This window comes from Sminthopsis crassicaudata, chromosome 2 (genome assembly GCF_048593235.1).
Source record: "Sminthopsis crassicaudata isolate SCR6 chromosome 2, ASM4859323v1, whole genome shotgun sequence".
Lineage (NCBI taxonomy): Eukaryota > Metazoa > Chordata > Mammalia > Dasyuromorphia > Dasyuridae > Sminthopsis > Sminthopsis crassicaudata.
In genome coordinates, this window is record NC_133618.1 from 497,270,807 (window position 1) to 497,294,229 (window position 23,423).

Genomic DNA, 23,423 nt, shown 5'->3' on the forward strand with positions numbered 1-23,423 from the left:
TGCAAACCCAACATCAGAAATGACCATGAGGATGGAAAGAGCTGTGGCTACTGCCTCAAACTACCCAGGTGTGCTTTGAGACAAGACATATGAAGACTCCTACCCGAGACTCCCTCAATTGAGGGGTCTTATATATCAGCAGAAATGCTTTTAGGAGCCAAAACTTCCATTTGACATGGAAAGGTGATAGGAGAAGAAACAAGGACAGGAATGGGGAAAGAAGAGATTTTCTAGAACTGCAAAGCAAGCAACAAGACATCTACAATTGGGGGCAGGATCAACAGTATCTAGGATTAAATTTTCTGAAGTAATCTGTAACTGACCCCAAATTCTATAAATTCTTCTTCTCAATGCACTGAATTGGGAATGGCATGAATTTGGACTGGGAACAAAATTTGGCAGAACAAAAAGCCTTTCTTTAGATATTTCTAGATCCTTACTTTCTCTCTACAACTCTAGAGTTGTACTTAATATTTTTTAGGAAAACACTTCTACTTCCTTAGATGGAAATCTGAAATTCAGTTTGATTAAACTGACATTGGCTTGACAATTTAGCAATACTTCTAAGAATTCTAGTGGTAACCATGATTGACAATTAAAATCTAAGCACAAAGAACAGGAAGAGCAGAGGACCTTCCATCACACTGAGCAAGGTTCTACTTAAAAGCCTTCTTTATGAGATTTCTGCTAAGTGCCATATACACATGAAAGTCAGAAGCCCTTTTTTTCCTACTCCCAACAAACATCAAAATATTGTAATCCTGCCCATCCAGTCCAGGACTTGTTCCTATAAAGAAGCAAGGGAAGAGTATACTTGTCTCCTGTAACCGCGACCTAAACATTCCAGTGTTCTTTTTAAGATCCTGCTATAAAGCTGCCATCCATTTCTTCTTAGAATTCGGACTTCTGGATTCCTCTTTCTTTTACTTTACCTAACTTTATTTATTTCAGGCTTTTAGGAAGATCTCATGTCCCTGAATCTGGTGAGTCTGGAAGAAGTTTCCCTTCCTCATAAAATACTTGTTGATTAATTAACCAATCTGTTCTTTGTGATTGTCCTTTCAGAATAAAGAGTCCCAATTAATCACAACATCTTTAATTTGTGCTGAAGAATCTTTTTTTTTCCAGGTCCAGCCTTGTAATTTCATTGATGTAGAGGTTTCCAGATGAGCAGTGTGTGTCAGAGGGAGTCCTGGAACCCAAATTTTCTCCACTAAGAAGCCAGGCCAGCCCTCTAAGCACTGCTGTATATGAGCCATAGAGACTTTGATGGCAGGATTTTCTTTTAAAAACACCCACAAACATACAAACAGACAACATCATAAAGAGAAGTTAAATGTTCTCCAAATACCCAGAAGAGGGCAAAACAACAAATAACCCAGTCAGTACTGTCTATAGAAAAGGTAAGTGAAAAGCCTGGCATCTGCTCATACATGAAAACCTTATCAAGTGCTTATTAGCGTGCCAGAGACTAAAATAATCACTTGGGTTCAAACAGCAATCAAATAACCTTCTCAATAACAAATGGTTGTGTTCCCTTCATCTTAACTATTAGGATTTAAGACACTGAACTAAGATAACTGACCAACTAGTAAAGACGCTGTTATGGAGCCTTTAAAGTGATTAATGGAGAAGAGAGGAGGTGGGTTCTTTGTTATAATTATGAATTTTAAATGTAATCCATTTCGATAAGACTACATATCATGTCTAGACATTTGTAATAGACTGAGATGATGAACAGCAAAGAATACCAGGTCATCTTTCTTCTTCCACAGCAAATGAAACGAGCAAGATTAATTGGTTCACTGATTTTTGAGAGAGAACAGGGATGGTCACTACAGTTCTTGTGCTTGGCCTTAACAACTAAACCCCTCCTTTATCAGGAAGTCTCTCATGTTCCCCTCTGGCCATTCAGTATGAGACAGCAGAATAAGCAACAAATTTGGAGAAGACCCAAGTTCAAATCTCACCTCTGCTGCTACTTCCATTTGGCTTTTGGGAACTCATGCTCACTGGGCCCCATGCACCTCATTTAACAAATGAGGAAGTTGCACTAGAATTGCATTAGCCTCCAAGATGCCTTCCCATTCTTGATGTATTATATTCTGATCCAATTAATCAGAACTCCATGGTAAAGTTTCATGCCCCGGCTCAGTTGTAGCGAGAAATGAGGATACCAAACCTGGGAGTCCTGGAATATTCTCCCTTATTTCTTCAAGTCCTGACCAAGTCCTGTGCCCAATACTCATGAAGATTTTCTAGAATGCCTCCACTGAGAAGCAAAGAGGAGTCATGGGGAGACAGCCTGCTCACTGCTTTCCCAGAAATGTAATTCTCCCGAGTCTTACTCAGTCACTCCCTTTAATGTCATTTCTGAGCAGAATTAAATCAAAGGGCATCTTACTGTCTGTGCAGATCCTGCAAAACTTCTTTAGAGATTTCACTGTTCATTCACCTGAGGCAGCTCAGCATTAACCCTGAACAGCTGGTCACTGGCAAGAGCTGGCTTTAATTTCTTCCCTGAGCCCATGGATCGACATTAACTGAGGCCCTAGTTCCCCAGAGAAGATCCTTATTATAATTCATTTTGTACTTTCTTAGGGGATCAATCTCTTCTCCACTGTCACTGGGATTCCAACAGATATACCCATTATAAAAATTCATGTGAGCAAAGCAGCCCAAAGTTTAAAAAATAAATCAGGCAATAAACTAAGTAGAATCCCACAAAGAATGAACAACACAGGCCCAGCATTGTGCTACATCATACAGAGAGCCTGGGATAATGTATTGGATTGACAAAATAACATGCAGACAAAATCACTTTATTTGATCTAAAATTACGGGTTTATGAACCCTAATCAGATAGTTTGTGGGCTTGAGTCCCAGAGACTCAGATTTTCTTTCCTGCTTTCCTCTGAGTTCTGGCCAGATTACAGTAAAATAAAAACAATAAATAGCTCCCCCAAATTTCATTAGCATTTTGAATAAGATAAAGGACAGTAGCAGGAGAGGTGTCAGAGGCTATTATGGAAAAATACTCTTCTTAAAATATACCTATAAGGTAAGTTGTCCTTCAAACTCAAAGGCTGACAACCTAGGCCTACATCAAGGCATCTACAATCTGGAGTGTTTAAGTCCACTTATGATAGATAACTGAACCTTTCTTAATCCAAAAGGAAGCAAACAAAGAGCTTCCCTGAAGTATTTCCTGATCAACTACTCTATAAATGCTGCCATTTGTTTCTTTCTAAAATTCACTTAAACAACAATGGGAAAAATAACTTCCTGCTAAGGCCTAAGGATATATCACTGTCTCTTGGATAGATTAATAGATTAAGCCTGGTGGCTCAGTTCAGAGAACCTAAATGCACTTGAACTAAGTCAGCATATTTCCTACCTTCCATGACACTGACCATATTCTTTGTCAAAATATGGAAGGTTCAAGGAAAAAATCCAAAAACCCTCTTGATCCATCTGCTGGTTGTACTGATGGAAAGTGGGAGAGACATTTAATCTCTTCCATTCCAGAAGCCCCTACCATCTTCAATGCTCACATGACTTTTTTCCCATAAATCTAAATCCAGGCATTCAGAAAATGGTTAAGCTTCCCAGAAGCTAATTCTACTCTGGATTATAAAGACTCTCTAGTCATTTCCTGCCCTTCCAGTAGAGAAGGAGATATCACAAGGAATGAGGAAGGATAAACGAGATTTTATTCATTTCTTCCTCATCAGAAAGCACTCCATCAAGTCTCCTCTGAGTCTCCTCTGTTGTGGACCATTAGGTACCAATCTGCACAGTGCCTTGGAGGCCCTCTCTTGGGATAGCCCTGCACACCATCGAGGCCACATTTTAGTCCTCCACATTGAGATGACGTTTTGTGAAATGGAGGATACTCAAGTGGAGGATACCCAAAAAAGGGTCAAGTTGTTAGAAGCAGAGTCCTGCCCTTGGGTTTGATCATCCAATGAGAGTTTGTCCTGATGATGTAAAGCTTCTATGCTGAGTTTCACAGGTTGAGCTGGCTTGCGCTGTCTCCTGCTGGAAAGAGCTGTGAGGGTGGAGTTTCTGTGGAACCAGACAGAACTGGAATTAGCTTTCCATCTACTTCAGTGAGTTCACTTCATCTCATCTGAATTTGCCTTTCTTGCTGATCTCAATTTTATACAAATTTATAACTAATAAGACTACTAGACACAAGCACAAGGATCTAAGTAGTTAGATAACAGTTATCATTCTCAATTTTCCCTTCCCTAGCTGCTGCAGGAGAATGACAAGATAATAATCTCATGATCAGACTAACTCAGAGGAAAATGAAATCAAGCCCTAGTATTCTATGTAGTTCCGTATCCTGTTTTGACATCATGCAGGCTGTTTCCCCACTTTTATCCAGATACTCAAAGATAATATGCAACGCAACAGGAAAAACATGGAGTGAGCTATCCTTTTATTTCTGGGTTTAGGCTTTACCACAAATGTCTTCCCCAAACTAATCTTCTTATAAGCCTTTCAGCATGCTCAGAAATTCTCAAGACCTCTTGCTACCTCTAAGAGCAAGTCCAAATTCTTTTGCCTGTCATTCCAGGTTATTTATAATCTAGTCACAACCCATCTTTTCTAGTATTATCTGTTTCCTAGTACTTCTATGTACACATTCTCTATTTCAGCTAAATTAGATTTTGCCTAGTCATAACGCCTATCATCCAGGCCATGTTCCCCTCCCAGCATGGCCTCTCTCCTGGCCTAGCCTTCCAAGACCAACTCAAATCCTGCTTTCTCTATAAGGCCATTTCTGATTTTTTTCCCCCTCTTTTTAGCTTTTTTTTTTTTTTTAAACCACTCATCTTTCCCAATTTATATTATACTTATTATACATTGTTTTATTTCATTTAGTTATCTTTATAAAGCTCTTTAATGCAGAATCCAAGTTAGACTTATTTTGTTATTCCTACAATATTTGGAATAGCACCTTACATAGCATAAAAACAAATATCTGGTGACTGCCTAAAATAACAAATACTTTTCTATACTCACTTTACATTAGATCTTAAATTGATAGAAGGCAGGAAACTTTTTGGGCAAGGAATTCCAAGAGAGTAATATCAAATTCAACTAAAAACAGAACCCACTAAACCTTACATAAGAAACCCCGGAGGTCACATACTGACTCAGAAAACCATACATATTTATATAATTTCATTTTTCATGAATATAATAAATTCCAAAAGGAACTACAAGATTCATGCCACATTCAGGAGTATGATGGGTTACATTTTTGACATTTCTATTCCAGGGAATATTGTACCAAGCATCATGAACATATCAGAATTTTATATGAGTTTTCAAGAAAGAAAGACATTTTCCAATAAGAAGGTAAAAGAAAAACTATACAGGAGTTTATTGAGAGAACTATGAAGAGAAGAGACTAGAACAGAAGAAAGAAAGAAAAAAAAAAAACTTAACCCCAAACAACTAAGCAACTCCTTAACAAAGTACTAAATCAGAACGTGAGAAAAAGAATTAAGCCTCCTGAGGAAAGAATCCCAGAGCTACCTAGTTTTGCCAATACTCTCTCCATTATAACTAGGAACCTCTATTGCCATAATGGGCCCCCATATCCATGGCAACACAAAAGCTTATAGCCAACAAGATACAGGTATAGCACAATAACCTTGCATAGAGCTCCCCTTTGGCTTTCCTCTCTTGCAGCCTCCCTAGATGATATGCTTTGTCATATCATCACATCAATCATTTTTAAACATTTCCAAAAGGGCATCTTATAACCATTTGTTAAAACTCTGAGGCAGTTGACTCTAAACCTTTATGGAGACCCTTTTAGCCTAATTTTAGAGTCACTGTTTAGATCTAGAAAATAGCTCCTAAGATCATCTAGTTCAATCCCTTCTTTTTACAAATGTTTATGATATGGAAATTTGTGACAGAACTCAGACCTCATGACATAGACACTGCTGTTTCCATAAGTTTCACTGACTCCCTTTGATTCTTTTAATTTAACTTCTGCCATTGCCCTGTCTGAAATCATGAGGGCTACTTCTGCTTGTGTTCAACTGAGGCAAAATAGATTTTGATCCAACATCTTACTTTAACTCTGTTAGTCTTTATGTATCAAGTATGTTTCATGTAAAATGACTTATCATTGGATTTTGTACAGTTATGACAGCTATTTATTTCCTTCTTATTCTCTTATTTTTTTTCTCTGCTTTACTCTATTTCAAGTTGTTACTTTTTTTTCTTTTAAGTTTCTCTTCACTATCCCCTCTCTGTTTTGATTTTGCTTAACCTCTTCTTCAATGTATCTTCCTTCTACTACTTCTTTTCCCTCTTTTTGTTCCTATCTATATCCCTATAGCCCTATATTTCTAAGCTAAGCTTTTGTGTTGATTGCATTCTGTACTCTGACCTGTTCATATGAAAGTAGTGATGCCTATTTCCCCTCCTCATTCCTTCCATGTTCACATACATATATTCTATTTATGCAACTCATTTGTATATTACATGTTAAAATGTTCCTCCATCTTTTCTCCCATTTTTTCCTATTGTATCCTCCTCCCCTTTTTTTCATTTTCTTTTCTTATAGAATCTTCAAAACATAACAGAAAATTAGTAGGTACATCTTATGATTTCTTGTGACATTAGGATTCTGAAAGAACCTATTTAAAATCCCCCATAAATTAGAATGTAATAGTTCACTCATAAAGGACTTTCTGGTTATCCACTTGTATTATTTTTTTCCTTTAAACTCCTGTATTTATATTTCAGTATTTTCCTTTTCAACTCCATTTTTTTTTCATCTGATGTGCTATTTTTTCTTTCCTTATAGGATTCCTTCATTGGATAAAATTATTCTTGGTTATATACCTTTGTGGTTTTTTTTTCTGCCTTTCGGAAAGTCATTCTTTCTCTATGTTCTCTGATCTTTTAAAGGGATAGCTACAAAGTCTTATATGATCTTGATTGTGGCTCTTTTTGAATATTTGAATTCTTTCTAACTGCTTGCATAATTTTTTCTTTTGTCTTGGAAGCTCTGAATTTTAGCAACAAAATTTCTGAGAGTTTTTATTTTGGTGTTTCTTTTAGGAGAATAGTGCTTTCTATATTCTATATTTTAACATATCTGTCATTTTTCTTTAATAATTTCTTGAAATATGATGTTCACAGAGGGGGTTTTATTTATTTTTAAGGAGTTTGTTACCAGGATAAGATTTTGTACCTCTTCTACTAAGCTGCTGATTCTTTTTTTTTTCAAAATCATTCTCTTATATATATATATTTTTTTTAAATTCTTGAATCATTTCATCAAGAATTCTAATTTTTCTTGTGGGCAAGTTTTTTTCCTTTTTTTTGGTGAGGTTTTAATTGTTGGTAGTAATTTGGAGTTATTCTCTTCTGGGCTCATCTCTGGCATCAAAAAAGTCCTTAATTCTTTTTGCTTTGTTCACTTTTGTGGTTGAGGCCTCAAGAGTTTAATTCTAGATCTCCCAGCTCTGGGGAGATCTTACTTTCTTTGGGATTTCAACCTGGATCTTTTCCTTTAAGAAATTATCAAAGTTTCCCAATAAGATCAGGAGTGAAACAAGGTTGCCCACTATCACCATTACTATTCAATATAGTACTAGAAACGCTAGCCTCGGCAATAAGAGCCGAGAAAGAGATTCAAGGAATTAGAGTAGGAAATGAGGAAATTAAACTATCACTTTTTGCAGATGACATGATGGTATACTTAGAGAACCCCAAAGACTCTGCTAAAAAGCTACTAGAAATAATTCAAAATTTCAGCAAAGTGGCAGGATACAAAATAAATCCACATAAATCCTCGGCATTTTTATATATCACTAACAAAATGCAACAGCAAGAGATACAAAGAGAAATTCCATTCCAAACAAATGTTGAGAGTATAAAATATTTGGGAATCCATCTACCAAAGAAAAGTCAGGAATTATATGAGAAAAATTACAAAACACTTGCCACAGAAATAAAATCAGATTTAAATAATTGGAAAGACATTCAGTGCTCTTGGATAGGCCGAGCGAATATAATAAAGATGACAATACTCCCCAAACTAATCTATTTATTTAGTGCTATACCAATCAGACTCCCAAGAAACTATTTTAATGACCTAGAAAAAATAACAACAAAATTCATATGGAAGAATAAAAGGTCAAGAATTGCAAGGGAACTAATGAAAAAAAACTCAGAGGAAGGTGGTCTAAGTGTACCCGATCTAAAGCTATATTATATAGCAGCAGTCACCAAAACCATTTGGTATTGGCTAAGAAATAGACCAGTAGATCAGTGGAACAGATTAGATACAAAGAACAAAAAAGGGTACATCTATAGCAATCTAATCTTTGACAAACCCAAAGATTCAACATTAGGGATAAAAATTCATTATTCGGAAAAAACTGTTGGGAAAACTGGAAATTAGTATGGCAGAAATTAGATATGGATCCACACTTAAACACCATATACCAAGATAAGATCAAAATGGGTCCATGATTTAGGCATAAAGAGGGAGATAATAAATAGATTAGAGGAACAGAGGATAATCTACCTCTCAGACTTGTGGAGGAGGAAGGAATTTATGACCAGAGGAGAACTAGAGATCATTATTGATCACAAAATAGAAGATTTTGATTACATCAAACTAAAAAGTTTCTGTACAAATAATACTAATGCAAACAAGATTAGAAGGGAAGTAACAAATTGGGAAAATATTTTTAAAAACAAAGGTTCTGACAAAGGTCTCATTTCCAAAATATATAGAGAACTGACCATAATTTATAAGAAACCAAACCATTCTCCAATTGATAAATGGGCAAAGGATATGAACAGACAATTCTCAGAGGAAGAAATTGAAACTATATCCACTCACATGAAAGAGTGTTCCAAATCACTACTGATCAGAGAAATGCAAATTAAGACCACTCTGAGATACCACTACACACCTGTCAGATTGGCTAAGATGACAGGAACAAATAATGACAAATGTTGGAGGGGATGTGGGGAAATTGGGACACTAAAACATTGCTGGTGGAGTTGTGAAAGAATCCAGCCATTCTGGAGAGCAATCTGGAATTATGCCCAAAAAGTTATCAAACTGTGCATACCCTTTGACCCAGCAGCGCTACTACTGGGATTATATCCCAAAGAAATACTAAAGAGCAGAAAGAGACATATATGCGCCAAAATGTTTGTGGCAGCTCTTTTTGTTGTAGCTAGAAACTGGAAGATGAATGGATGTCCATCAGTTGGAGAATGGTTGGGTAAATTGTGGTATATGAAGGTTATGGAATATTATTGCTCTGTAAGAAATGACCAGCAGGAGGAATACAGAGAGGGTTGGAGAGACTTAAATCAACTGATGCTGAGTGAAATGAGCAGAACCAGAAGATCACTGTATACTTCAACAACGATACTGTATGAGGATGTATTCTGATGGAAGTAGAAATCTTCAACATAAAGAGGATCCAACTCACTTCCAGTTGATCAATGATGGACAGAGGTAGATACACCCAGAGAAGAAACACTGGGAGGGGAATGCAAATTGTTAGCACTAATATCTGTCTGCCCAGGTTGCATGTACCTTCGGATTCTAATGTTTATTGTGCAACAAGAAAATGATATTCACACACATGTATTGTACTTAGACTATATTGTAACACATGTAAAATGTATGGTATTGCCTGTCGTCGGGGGGAGGGAATAAGGGAGGGGGGGTAATTTGGAAAAATGAATACAAGGGATAATATTATAAAACATATATATAATATAAATTATCAAAGTTCTCCCCTCCTGATCAATCTTAGTTGAAGCCCTTCAGATGAGGAGAGGGAGGAAGGAGAGGCCTTTTCCTTAAAACTCAGTTAAATCCAAGGTTGCCCTCCTCTGGTAGAATAATCTAGTTGAAGCCTTTTCCATGAGGAATAGGGCATAGAGACTTTTTTCTTTACCTTGGACTATTAAGATCCACAACACACTAAGGATCATCCATTCTCCAACCCCCATCCCTTTTTTTTCCTTCTCTAAAAAACAACTGGCAGACTGCATAAAAGCTTCCCCGTCCCATCAAAATAAGGGAGCTTTTTTCCATGTTAGTATAGTAGGAGATTTGAGGGGTTTTTATTTGTTTTTACCTTGGCTGAAGTCTTTCACTTTCATTTTTGTCTCTCTTGGATACTTACTGACCAGGAGCTTTTTCTTCCCTCTTCTTCATCCCCAATCCCTTTGACATTATCATTTGCTGTTTTTCTCCAGTCTCTAATAATAAATGCAGTTCTTCTCCATAAGACCAACCCCTTTACAAGTACCCTTGATCCTGTCTCTCTTGTGTCTTTACCATCAAACTGCCAAGTTCAATCACCTCCCACCTCCAATCTTCAAACTGTCTATTGGTTCATTTCCTCCTATCTTCAAACATGCCCAAATGGTCCCCATACATAAAGAACTTGCATCAGATCTATCATTCCTTCAAGCTATCATTCATCCACACTATTCAACCTTTTCTCACCTTTTCTCAATTAAGCTCTTAGATAAAGCTGTCTTCACTCACTGTTTCTACTTTCTTATCAACTCTTTACAATTTGGCTTCTGTCCTAATCACTCAAAGGAGAGTGCTCTCCCTAACCTGTTATCAATTTTTTAAGTACTAAATCTAATGATCTTTTCCCACTGATCTCTCTGCAACATCTAATACTGTTGATGACTATCCTGTATATTCTTTCTTCTCTGGATTTTGGGGACACTATTTTTTCCTGCTTCTCCTATCTGTACAATCACTCCCCAAGTCTCCTTTGCTGGATCATCACCCATGTCATCCCTCCTAACTGTAGGTGTTCCCCAAGGCTCTCTCCTCTCTCTACACTTTCTCTCTTGTTGACTTAATCAACTTCCAAAGATTTGTTGTTGTTCAATCATTTCAGTCATATCCAACTCTTCATGACCCAATTTGGGGTTTTCTTGGTTTGTCATTTCCTTTTCCAGCTCATTTTACAATGATCAAACTGAAGCAAATGGAGTTAAGTGACCTACCCAGACTCATTCAGTTAGTAACGGTGTCAAGGCACTTACCCCAAATATCCAGTTAGATCCCAAACCTTGCCATTTCTACTTCCACAACATTTCTTACATATTCCCCTTTCTCCTTATTTAAGTGTCTTCCTGACTCTTATGACAGCAAGCCCAGCACTCTACTCTCTCTATTGCCATGACCTAGCTATCATCTTTAGGCATATGTTTCAAAGAACTATGTATCTGGCCCTTCTCTGTTGCCTGAGTTCCAGTTTCACATTACTAACTTTTAGATATTTCAAATTAGAGACATCTCAAACACCATGATTCCAAAGCAGAATTCATTATCTACCCCCTCAGCTGCACTCCTCTACCAAATTTCCAGTTTCTAACAAAGACACCACCATTCTTCCACATTTATAAACTCAACATCATCCTTAAGTCCTCCCTTACCCCAAATATCCAATCACTTCCCAAATCTTGCTGTTTCTACTTTCATACTATTTCTTACATATGCCTTTTTCTCTTTCCTGCCAGAGCCACCATCTTAGCTCACCCCTTTCCGAACCACTGAAATGACTTCACATTGATTTCCCTGGCTCACCCCAAACATTGGCCTCACAGCTGCCAAAGTGATTTTCCTTAAGATCCAACATGCCCACCCTTCTATTCAATACTACAGTGGCTATCTATTGTCTCCAGGATAAATATAAAGTCTTCTATGTAGCTCTTAAAAGTTCTTCACATCCTGGTCCCAACCTATATTTCCAATTTCATTACATATGTTGTTTGTTGTTCAATTGTTTCAGTCACGTCTGATTCTTTGTGACCACATTTGGGGTTTTCCTGACAAAAATACTGAAATGGCTTGCCATTTTCTTCTCCAGTTCATTTTACAGATGTAGAAACCAAAGTAAATTAGGCTAAACTGTATGCTCAGGATTATACAACTAGTAATTTCAACTCAGGACTTCATGATTCCAGGTCTAGGACTCTTTCCACTATTCTACCTAACTGCTTTTACATAAATTCCTTTTCTGTACCCCATAATATAACTAAGCTGGCCTTCTCTTTGTTCCTCACATATGGTACTCCATTTCTCATCTCTATGCCTTTTCAATGACTATTTCCCTTGCCTAGAATGTACTACCTTCCTCACTTTCATCTCAAAGAATTCCTCATTTCCTTTAAGACATAACTCAACCATCATCTTCTTTATGAAATTTTTTCTATCCCTTCCTATTCAAGACTTCTCTTGACTTTATTCTGTATATGCTAATTCTATATATACTTGTATATGTACATATTAACACCCCCAAAAGAATGTAAGCTTTGCCTCAATACTTAGCATAGTACTTGACACATAGTAGGAACCTGATTAATATTTAATTGACTAACTGACATGATAACTGGTTTCCAATTATCTGAAGGGTCATGAGGTAGAAGTAGGGACAAACTTGTCCTGTGAGGCTCCAGAAAGAAGAACCAAGACCAATGGAAGTTAAAGTTTGGTGGATTTCAACTCAATATACTTAAATTACACTTAAAGCTACCTCCAAACAAACAGACTATAGGATACCAAAGGAGATAGGATCATACTATCTTCTTCCTCATGGGTATCCAAATAGTTGTTCAATGACTACCTCTCAGGGATGATGTAGGAGGGATTCCTAAACTGGATAAAAGGCTGGGCTAGATGACATGAGAATGACATTGCACAGAATCAAAAAATGTCCGAACCAGAAGGGACCTTAGAAATTATCTAATTTGATTCCTTCATGTTATATACGAAGAAACTAAGACCACAGGAGCTAAGTGGCTTACCCAATATGAAAGTGGCACAACAGAGATGAGAATCAATAATTCCTGGCCTTTAGGGTCCCTTCTAATGTTGAGATTTTATTTTATAACTCCATAAAAGAAATTCTCAAGGAAGTTGAAGAACAGCTCTTTCCATCCCCTACTAGCTCTAGCCACGGTCACCTTCTATGCAAAGTTTCCTATCAGATAGCCATGTCCTCATTATCACACCCCTGTTTAGCATCCTATAGTTCTGCTGCCATATGTATCTAATAGCTCAGAATGAGGCCAAGAGGACAACCTGTTAGCAAAGGCTCATAAGGAGGTGGAAAGAAGGAGCCAGTGGACTCTTGGGTGTTTTATTCAACTTGTCTCTTCACACAATTGCATCCTGCTGTCCATGTACCTTAGGTAGGATGTCACTTTCTGACCAGCACAAGGCAAGTTAAAAAGTTAGTTACATTTTGAAAGAGATGAGAAAAGGCTGATTTAGGGGAAGAGAGAACTCCCTAGGATCTTTGAGGCTTATCAGTTAAGATGGTGCTTTTCACCAGCCGGGAAAAAAAATATATCCTCCTATAGTAATTTTCCTTGTTTGTAATCACAAGCAAAATCCCCAGGATTAGTGGAAAAATTTAAGGCACAAATTGTATTAGAACTTAAAGGCTCTGGTTTCCTACACTGATAACTTGTCACAGAACACTCCTATTTAAAACCAAAAACATCCAGTACCCATTAGCTAGTGCATAAAAGCTCTACATTATAGCCTCATTCTTTCAAGATTTCAAACCCTTTAAAGATATAGCTCTTACTGAAAAGGTATTACTGTAAAATACCATCAGACAGAAAGGAAGAGGAATGCTATATTCTTCTTAGGAGAGGGAACAGAGGAAGAGATGCTACTCCAAGAAACAAACTCACCACACCATGGACAAAGAACATTATTCTACAGACCTGCTAGGAGCTATATTTTCAAGATTAATTATCTCCTATAGTGTTCAGACCTTGGCCCAGCTTCCTGTCCTTTCCACGTCAAATGGCCTGGAAAAAACAGATCTGCTATGTAACTATAATTATCCATATCATCAAGTGGACCAGGATAATCCAAAACAACCTCACATGGTTTTTCTTGTCTTTAACCCATATCATGTGATTTATTTTGCCACCGATTTATTCTTCAAATTACATTTGATGTAGATTAATATTACCTATTAAAATATGCCTTTCTGAGGATCCTCCTAAATATTGTTGAGTGAATGACTATGCAGTAACTGATGACAAAGAGAAGATGTATGCTTTTTTGGGAGGAGAGAGGGGAGGAAATAACAGAGGAAGTGGAGGAGTGGGAAGGAAGGGAACAGAGGATAATACCCAGTTTAAATTCTGCACTGCACTAGATAATATAAGTAATGAACAGAAAATTATTCCACTGTTTCTACACAGCATTTGCCACTTTGGGTCCACTAGAGAGTAGTGGGTTCAAATTTCTTGCGTGTAAGCATAGCTAATCCCCTTCAGCTGACTAATAAAACACTTGGGGAGGGAAAATGAAAGCATCTATGCCAGAAACTGGTGTGGCAGATGTAAATAAATCCTGGAGGCTATGATACCCAGTTCTCCCACAACTCAATGCTCTGATTTCTGAGAACTTCACAGTCAGATCAAGTACTTACCAATCTGTGACCAAGGCCATAACACTGCCCTCTGAAAGGTGAAACAGCTGGGGAAAAGTAAAGTGAGGCATCCTTACCTTGCTCTCCTGTGGCGCTGCTGCCAGCTGTTGCTGCTTGGCAATGTTCTTGGACAAGCACCAACACACTCTCTTCTTCTGCTCTTGAGAGTAGGCTTCCAAAGTTAATAAGCACTCCGCCTTCTGACGTCAAGGAAAACAGAGAGAAGATCATCATTAATGCCCCATTGCTGTTTAGTTCTTAGCATCTTAGACCCAGCATCCATCTCGGAGAGAGAGTAGCAAGTGTCCGTTAAAAGCCACAAATGCACATTAATCTTGGTTGACCCAGAGGCCGGGAAGAGGAGTAGGGAAGCTCACTGATTCAGTGGCCAGCTGGCAAGTCCTTAGAAAAGGCTGGGGAGGGGGAAAGGAGGGACAGCAGGGAGAAGGGCTTTTCAGTTCCCCAGAGAGAAAAGCTGTATAATGAGGTAGAGAGCAAATGTCAATGAGGTCATACCATGTGACAGGAGAGCACAATGGAGAAGGCTGCTAGAGCAAAATCTGAAGAATAAAAGTGCTGGGGTATTTTGTACCAATGTCATGAAAGGCTAGCCCCACCCCAGCCCAACAGGAATCTTTCTTGGTTCCTCTGGAAGCCAGCTGTAATGTAAAGCCCAGACTCAGAAGCCAAATAGCTAGGATTCTAATCTCAGTTAGCCAACTATCTATGTGACCTTAGGCAAATCAATGAACCTCTGAGAGCTTCCATTTCCTCACCCTCAACACAAATAATATCATTTTAACTCACAGGTTGTTGTAAGGAATCAATGAAATCTACAGGAAAATATTTTGTAAATCATAAAGCACTTAATTGTTCATCTTACAACTTGTACATATCGTTAGCAAATCACTATTTCATAGTTATGTTCTAATTATACTTTTTTACAAGTTATATATTTCTTTACCCCATTTCCATGTCCCACAGCACAATACTAAGCACAATTTTGGACATAAGATGAAATTATGAAATCCAGACATAGGCAGCTGGGTTAGTCAGAGGGCTCCTAAGGGCATTCATGTGATAATGAATAGAAAGGTGTTGACCATCTTGGGAGAGCCAGTGTCAGAATCTGACACACAAAGCCTGAATAAAGTTACTAACATCAAAGGGCCATGATTTCAGAAGCATAGATTCAGAGCTGAAAGGCACCTGCCACATAATTAGTCCAATCTCTTCACTGAGAAGACTTAAGCCCAAACTGAGGCTCAAAGTCACACAACGATAAGTAGCCGAGTCTAGCTCTAATCCCAGGTCCTCAAGCATTTTTTTCTACCTGTACCATGAAATAAGATTTCTTTTTTTTTTTTTTTTCCTTTCTTTCTGAGGCTGGGGTTAAGTGACTTGCCCAGGGTCACACAGCTAGGAAGTGTTAAGTGTCTGAGACCAAATTTGAACTCAGGTCCTCCTGAATTCAAGGCTGGTGCTCTATCCACTGCGCCCCCTAGCTGCCCCATGAAATCAGATTTCAGGCTAAAAAACTCCCCTTGAGTGGAGGCAGCAGTAAAGTCTGGATGACATCTTTCTTTCTTCTCTAGTCATTCCATTTGGGGTCCACAATAAATAAGAGATGCTTCAAAAGAGCGATTTAGTTCAATACCCATGATCTAAGTAATCCAACCCATTAAAAGATAAATCCCAAATGTACCATTCACTTCACATAAAAAAGCATTCAGTCATATCCTAAGCAATATTAAATTTTTTTTTAAAAGAACAAAAGGAGAGAAACAAAAAATCTCTCCATTCCAGATTCAGGGAACTATATATCTTTAGCTTCTGGAGCTAGGCTCCCCCAGTGTAGAATAGCAGAATGTAGATATCAGTTAAGCTCCTAATATCAATTGTAATACCCTGCCTTCTTAGAAATAGGGATGGACTGTGATGGCAACTGACTGGGAAGAAAACTTTTGAAATCTACAATGTAGATCCTAAGAAAAGAAATTGGGAATCAGAGAAAAAGGACAGTATCCTTCCTGTCTTCCACCAGATCCTCCACAGTCTTCCACCATATCCTCCGCTGACTGGATGTGACCTAACACCTAACATCTGACCTCCCCCATTTCCCTCTGGACAACTAAAGCTCCCTTCTTTAAAAATTGCCTGCCAGAATTTCATGCAACTCTTCAAAATCCATTAAGCTTTCATTTACTGGGCAGTGCAGATGTTCCTTACAGACTAGACCCTAAAGGGTAGCAGGAACTCAAATCATTTAAAAGAAAAATCAATAGAATCTAATAGGCTTAAGAACAAATGTAGTCACCTGGAGGGTTGTTGATAATGGTTTCAATTGCCCTCTAGCAACAAGTATTTGATAGTTCCTTTTTTAGGGATGATATTGGATAAACATTCCCAGTCTCTCACAATAAGAATAAGTTTTAATCATTCTCTTGTACTTAATCAAAATGTTCCAGTACTTGGAAGGTAAACTATTAATTCAGGGAAACTATGTTAATGTGGGCTCCTTCAGGTCCTTCCAGGTCCACTACTTGAAAGTGCTATTTCTTCTGGTAAAGTCAAACCTGGAGCATTAATTGAATTAAGTAATGTCCCTAATTCAAAATAATTCCAATACAATGCAGTTCACCGTTACATTGGCTTTGATAGATAATATGACCAAATAATAAATGCATAAAGTTAAAGCCTGTTTTGACACTTTTAGCCTATGATCTTAATCCAGCTACTGACACTAGCTTTGTAAAGAAGTTCCAGTATAATTCCTAAGGACAGATGCAAAGGATTGGCCTTGCTCCCTTTGAATTTGAGAGTTTTGTGGGGTTTTTTGGTTTTTTTTAAAGCATGTTCTGCATTTTTCAAGAACAAGAAAAAACTAGAATTTTCCCTGGCTCAGGAGCAGAAGATGCATTTTGAGTCTTAATGAAAGCCCAAACGTCCATCTCAATATGTGGGGCCCTTCAAGCATGGCCATTCACAACTAGCTCAATTCATTGCTTAGATAAAGGAAATTAGAAAAATCTGAAAAGTCTCCAATCCCACTCTCACCCCACTGTCCCCAGCTACAGGGGGACTCCTACCCCACAGAAAATGGGACAAATGGTACTTGGTTGCAAAGCCTGGCAGGGTAGAATCTGAATTTAATTCTGCTCTCAAGGACTCTTTTCTTCTGATGTACCATCATAATCAAATATAATTTACTGAGATACTAAAAATAGACTGAAAATCATGCCATCAGGGAAGAAAAGTGAAGAATATATAAGAAAACAGATAAGAAAGAAGGAATTTATCACTCTCTCTCTCTCTCTCTCTCTCTCTCTCTCTCTCTCTCTCTCTCTCTCTGTATATATATATATATATATATATATATATATACATATATATGTATATATATATATATACATATATATATGTATATATATATATATTTTTTTTTTGTCATTACTACAAAATGGAAACAAAGCATGTATCCAATGATTTGGCAATATCTGAGCAAAAGCACCTGAATATAATGAAAAAGTACTAAAAATCAATTTCACAAAGGATGGGTAAGATGTGGATAACTATCTCTTTTTTAAAAATTGGAGGGTTTTGGACTACAAGCTCAAAAATAATTCAGTAATAAAATGTAACATACAAGAGGCACAGTTTCCAGAAATAAGGAGACAATAGTTCCCTTGTTCTCTGTTCAGTCAAGAAGGAATAGTAAGAATTGAAGAAAACCAACAAACTAACCAAAAGGCTAGAAAAAAAGCTGCCTGAAAGGAAATTTTTAAAAATTTTAATAATTGAGAAAAAGCAAGTTTGTAAAAAATTATAAAACATGGAATAACATATTAGAAGGTAAACAAAAACTCATTTTAACTTACAAGACTAGTTAAAGCAAGAATTCTTAGAGTCTACATTTGTTTTTTAAATATTTTGTTAACTATTATAATTTGTTTCTTTTCTAATTCTATGTATTTAATTTTATGCATTTAAACAAAAGCATGTGCATCTTAGAAAAGAAAGAACATAAAGGATTCTAGATAATAAAAAATTGGGTCCTTTCCTTTCAAAACACTTATCAGTGGTAAAACTGGGAATAAAGTTTTTAAAAAATACACCTGTTCTAAAGGCAATATGAATGCAAAACTTTTCCAAATCATTTCCTTAGTGAAAAAGGAACACTGATAAAAGATAAGACATTTTGTTGGGCCTGCTGCAGTCTCCAACTACAAACAACAGATTCTATTGTTTGGAAATCTGAAGGTGGCAACAGCTTTGGTTGCCAGTACTTGTAATGAAACAATCAAGCTGAAGAGGAGCATGCACATGATGCTAAGGGAACATCACCCATTTACCATCAAATAAAATGGTCAATCACCAGGATTTCTCCCAGGTGTTCTATACTTGGATTGTTTGCATTTCTTCAAAAACATGTTTTCCTGGAAACCTTTTCAATAAGATCAAAGATAAAGAAAGGAAGTCCATTTCTTCACTATTATTCAATATGGTATTGGAAATGCTAGAATTGAGACTAGGAGAATATTACACACAATAATAGCAATATTGTGATGATGATCAACTGTAAAGACTTACCTACTCTCACTGAAACAATGGTCCAATTCAAAAGGACCCATGATTAAAGAAGAAGAAAAAAAAAAAAGTTATGCACCTCCAGAGACAGAACTAATGAACTCTGAGTGCACATTGCAGATTTTTTCACTTACTTTCGCTTGTTTTTATGTGTTTTCTTTTGTAACATGGCTAATATAAAATGTTTTTACATGATTTCACATGTATAAGTGATATATTACTGCTTTCCTTCTCAAACAGGAAGAGAGAGAAAAGGGAAAGGAAAAAATTTGGAACTCACAATTTTTAAAAATGAATGTTAAAAACATTTTCAGCCTAACTCCTATTAGGACCTAATTCCTTTTAGGGTTAGCCCACCAGTCAATGCATAGTTTCTCTCCCAGAATAAGGCCTTATTTCCCCCTACTAAATATGATAGAATCTGCTTTCTACCAAACCAAGACATCAGGGAGCAATTACTCTTCATTTCCAGGGGCTCAAAAGGCTTCATATCCTCAAGTTAATAAAGCATTGGCTTTACAAACCTATAAAGTAAATACTGCAAATTTTATGCCCATTTTACATGTGAGAAAAGTGAAGCTCAAGGGTGGCTTGTAAAATCTTGGCACTGAGTCACACAACAAACAAATGGTAAAGCCAGGACTTAAGCTCCCAGTTCGGGTTTTCTAACTCCAAGGGCAGTGTTTTCCCCACTTTTTCCTTTGAGCACATTGTATCACTTTGGTAGTCATAGTAGTTCATCTTTATGGACAACTCATTGTTGAGAAATTTCAAGTTATGCCCTACTCTTTGTGACCCATTTGGGGTATTCTTGGCAAAAATACTGATGTGGTTTGCCATTTCCTTCTCCAATTCGTTTTACAGGTGAGGAAACTGAGACAAAAGAGGATTAGTGACCTGCCCAGGGTCACAAACCCAGTGTCTGCGGCCAGATTTGAACTAGTGAAGATATTCAGGCTCCGTACTCTAGCCATTGTGCCACCTGGTCCCCTTTAATTTAGTCTAATTCTCTCTTGTTCTTTCATTAAAAAAGAGACAACAAGTGAGACTGAGGACATAAAGACTAGCTCTTTAGCATTCTATACAATCAAACAATTTCATGCAGAAGGGACATTGGAGAGTATCTGGTCTAATGCTCTCATTCACCAGTGAAGAAACTTAAGTCCCAGAGAGGGAAAGGAGCACCTAGGGTCACAATATTAAGTAGGAGATAGAGCCAGGATTCCACCATGGACTATAATGTCCAGTGTGCTTTTTTCCCCCCAGTTTTATTCTTTCTCTGACTTTGTCCATTTTCTGAATGTCTTTTTTAAAGTGCTGTGACCAGAAATGGACACAGAATTTTAATATCCAGAAAAGTGAAAATAATGCTTCCCAGTTTTTACTTTTCACAGTCTTTCTAGCATATGTTAAACTTCATCAGTTCTTTCCACAATTGCTTAAGAGTGACCCATCTTTAATAATAAGCAAATGAGACAATGTTTTAAACCAGAACAACAATGTTGGTCATTGCATATTGTCCCAGGGGGTTAGTCTTATGGCTGGTATTTGTCAGAGACCAAAACATTCTTTCAGCCTTCCTGCAGTCTAAAGCACTGTCAGTTTGGAGGGGTTTTTTTGCTTTTGTTTGAGGAAGGGGAGAGGTTTTTTTTTTTTTGTTTTTTGTTTTTGTCTATTTTGTTGCCATGGCTCTGCAGGTCACCAATAGTGATATATTAAAAGAGTACTAACCTTACTCTGAGTTGGAACCCAATATCCAACCACAGCTTCTCTGGCCAACTTCAATGAATGTCAATATATTATAGTCTGCTAAAGTTGGGCATAAAATTTTGCTTATCTCCTGGGCTTGTGATGGCTAAAAAATATTTCTCCAATAGGTCAAGACACAGGTACTTAAAGCACACTCAGGAGACTTCAACACACAATTTCTTGACTGGTAACAACTATTTTTGCTTCATACTAACATAAGTAGAATCTAATAATTTATTTCCATAATGGAAAAACATAATTTTATCTGTTTGACAGATAAAACTTCCAGTTTCTTCTACAAAAAATTAATCAATAAGCACTTAATTAATACCTACTATATGCCAGGCATTATGCTAAGTAATGTAGACTCAAAGAAAAAATAATACTACCCTCAAGAACCTCATATTCTAACAGAGAAAACAATGTAAACATAATATATATTAATTATCAACATCAATTATGTTTGTAATATATACAATATTATAGCAATATAATTTGCATATTATGTGTTATATTTTTTAATATATAGTACATAATATACACACACAGAAAATACACACAAAGTAGATTATAAGGTAACCTTAAAGGAGAAGACACTGGCAGCACATTTATTACAAGAGGGTAAAGAAAAGAAGGAAAATTCCTTAATTGTAATTCTATGATAATATGTATGGCCACTTAAAACTACTATATAGGCTAATTTGTGGGACTCTCAATGTAATTCACTTAATAGAAACTCTTTCTGGAAAATCCCAAGCAACTCATATAAGACAGACAGACAGAGAGAAAAAGAGAAAAAGAGAGAGAGAGATAGTGTGTGTGTATTTGTCTCTTTCACTCCCTCTCCAAGTTCTCTCCTCTTTTTCTCCCTTTCTCTTTCTCTTTTCCTTCCCATCATCCTACCCTTCCCCTTTATTATAATTACAATTCCATTAAGAGAAAAGAGATTATTCTTCAATCACTACAAAATTTCCATCCCTAATCCTTCTGTATCAGATTAGCAAAAATGCTTTCTGTATATCAGTGAAGAGAAAGGCCCAAAACTAATATGCACTCATCAATCATTACCAGAGTGGCAGGCTACCGGCCCCTAGAGATCAATGACCCAAGGAAAAGTATTTTTCTTTGTGAAAAACAAATTGAGTCCAACAGAATGGAATTTTGCTGACCATTAAAGAAATTAAGAGTCTCTGGGTAGATGCTATCCAGGAGACTTAGAATCACAGAATCACAGAGGTGGAAGGAACCTTGAGAGGTCATCTAGTCAAATCTACTAACTTCAAAGAAAGTAATTCTCTAAATCACCCAGGAAGAATGGCTATCTTGAAGCTCTCCAGGGAAAGAATCTAGGCCCTCCCTTCACTGTTCTATTTTAATGCTATTACCAAGCCATTAAAGAAATACTCCCTTTGGTATGACCCAAATCTCTCCTTTTTCACTTTAAAACCATTTCCTCTTAGAATCACAGATGTTAAAGCTCAAAGGCACAGTTAGAAATAAAAGGCATAGTGCAAAGAATACCACTGGACTCGGAGTCAGGAAGACACAAGTTAAAATCCTGCCTCAGAAACTAGCTATGTGACCCTGTTCAAGTCATTTAACCCCTCTCAGCCTCAGTTTCCTTGCCAATAAAATGGGGATAATAATAGGATCTACCTCATAGCTCTGTTGTCAGAATCAAATGAAATAACATACAAAAAGTACTTTGTAAACCACAAGGCCCTACATTAAAGCTAGCTATAATAATTATTATTACTATATTATTATCATCTTTAAAGGGACCTTGGAGATTATCTAGTTGAAGTCCTTTCTTTTACAGAAGCAGAAAATGACAGCAAGAGAAGTGAAATTATTTGCTCAGTCATACATGCTTGATAGAATCCAAAACTATCCAATTAACTAAAAACTAAAAACAATATAAATCAAGTCCAATAAATCAAGTATTTATTAAACACTTACTGTGTACTTGGCACTATTCTGTCCTTATAGCTGAACATCATTAGAGTTTTGAAATAATTTCACATCTATTATCATTTTTATCCTATTATCACTTCTACTAGGAAGACAAAGACAAAAATTATTATGCCTTTCTTAAAAAAAAAAAAAATACAAAAACTGAGGCCACAGAGGTTAAACATCTTACTCAGAATCACATTTCTACCATTCTTTTTATGTTTCCAAAATGCTTTTCACCCAACCTTTGAGTTAGTGGAAGCATTATTATCCCAACTTTACAAGTCAAAAAAACAAACCCAAAAGCTCCAAAAAGGGAGAGACTTATCTGTGAATGTCACAAAGGTAGGTCACCACTGGGATTCAAACTTCTATCTCTTGTTCTACATTTAGTTCCTTTTCCACTGAACCATACTGCCTCATAAACATGCTATAATTGCATAACTAATGGGTCTGACTAAGACCCTGCAAATCAAAGGCACGGCCCACCCCACCATCATTGAAGAACAAAGGGCTCTACTGTTGCTCAAGAGAATAACCTCCAAATAAAAAATACTTACCTCTGCCAAATAGAGTACACAGAATTTCAAGTCTTCTGACAAACCTTTAGAGGGGAAAAAAAAAGTCCTACAT

General features: G+C 36.9%; 1 protein-coding gene across 7 annotated transcripts in view; it reads right to left on the reverse strand.

Annotated features, from left to right (window-relative positions):
- RGS3 (regulator of G protein signaling 3) overlaps nucleotides 1-23,423 on the reverse strand; it is a 172,270-nt gene that overhangs the window by 68,618 nt on the left and 80,229 nt on the right. For 5 of the 7 annotated variants that reach the window (XM_074293639.1, XM_074293638.1, XM_074293641.1 and 2 more), the window contains 2 exons: nucleotides 23,351-23,394; nucleotides 14,579-14,701 (listed from right to left, as the gene is read on the reverse strand). In XM_074293639.1, the coding sequence (XP_074149740.1) occupies nucleotides 14,579-14,701; nucleotides 23,351-23,394 (167 nt within the window). Of the gene's footprint in view, nucleotides 1-2,808; nucleotides 4,069-14,578; nucleotides 14,702-23,350; nucleotides 23,395-23,423 lie in introns of those variants that run through there. The other 2 variants (XM_074293644.1, XM_074293647.1) reach the window with 1 other exon arrangement.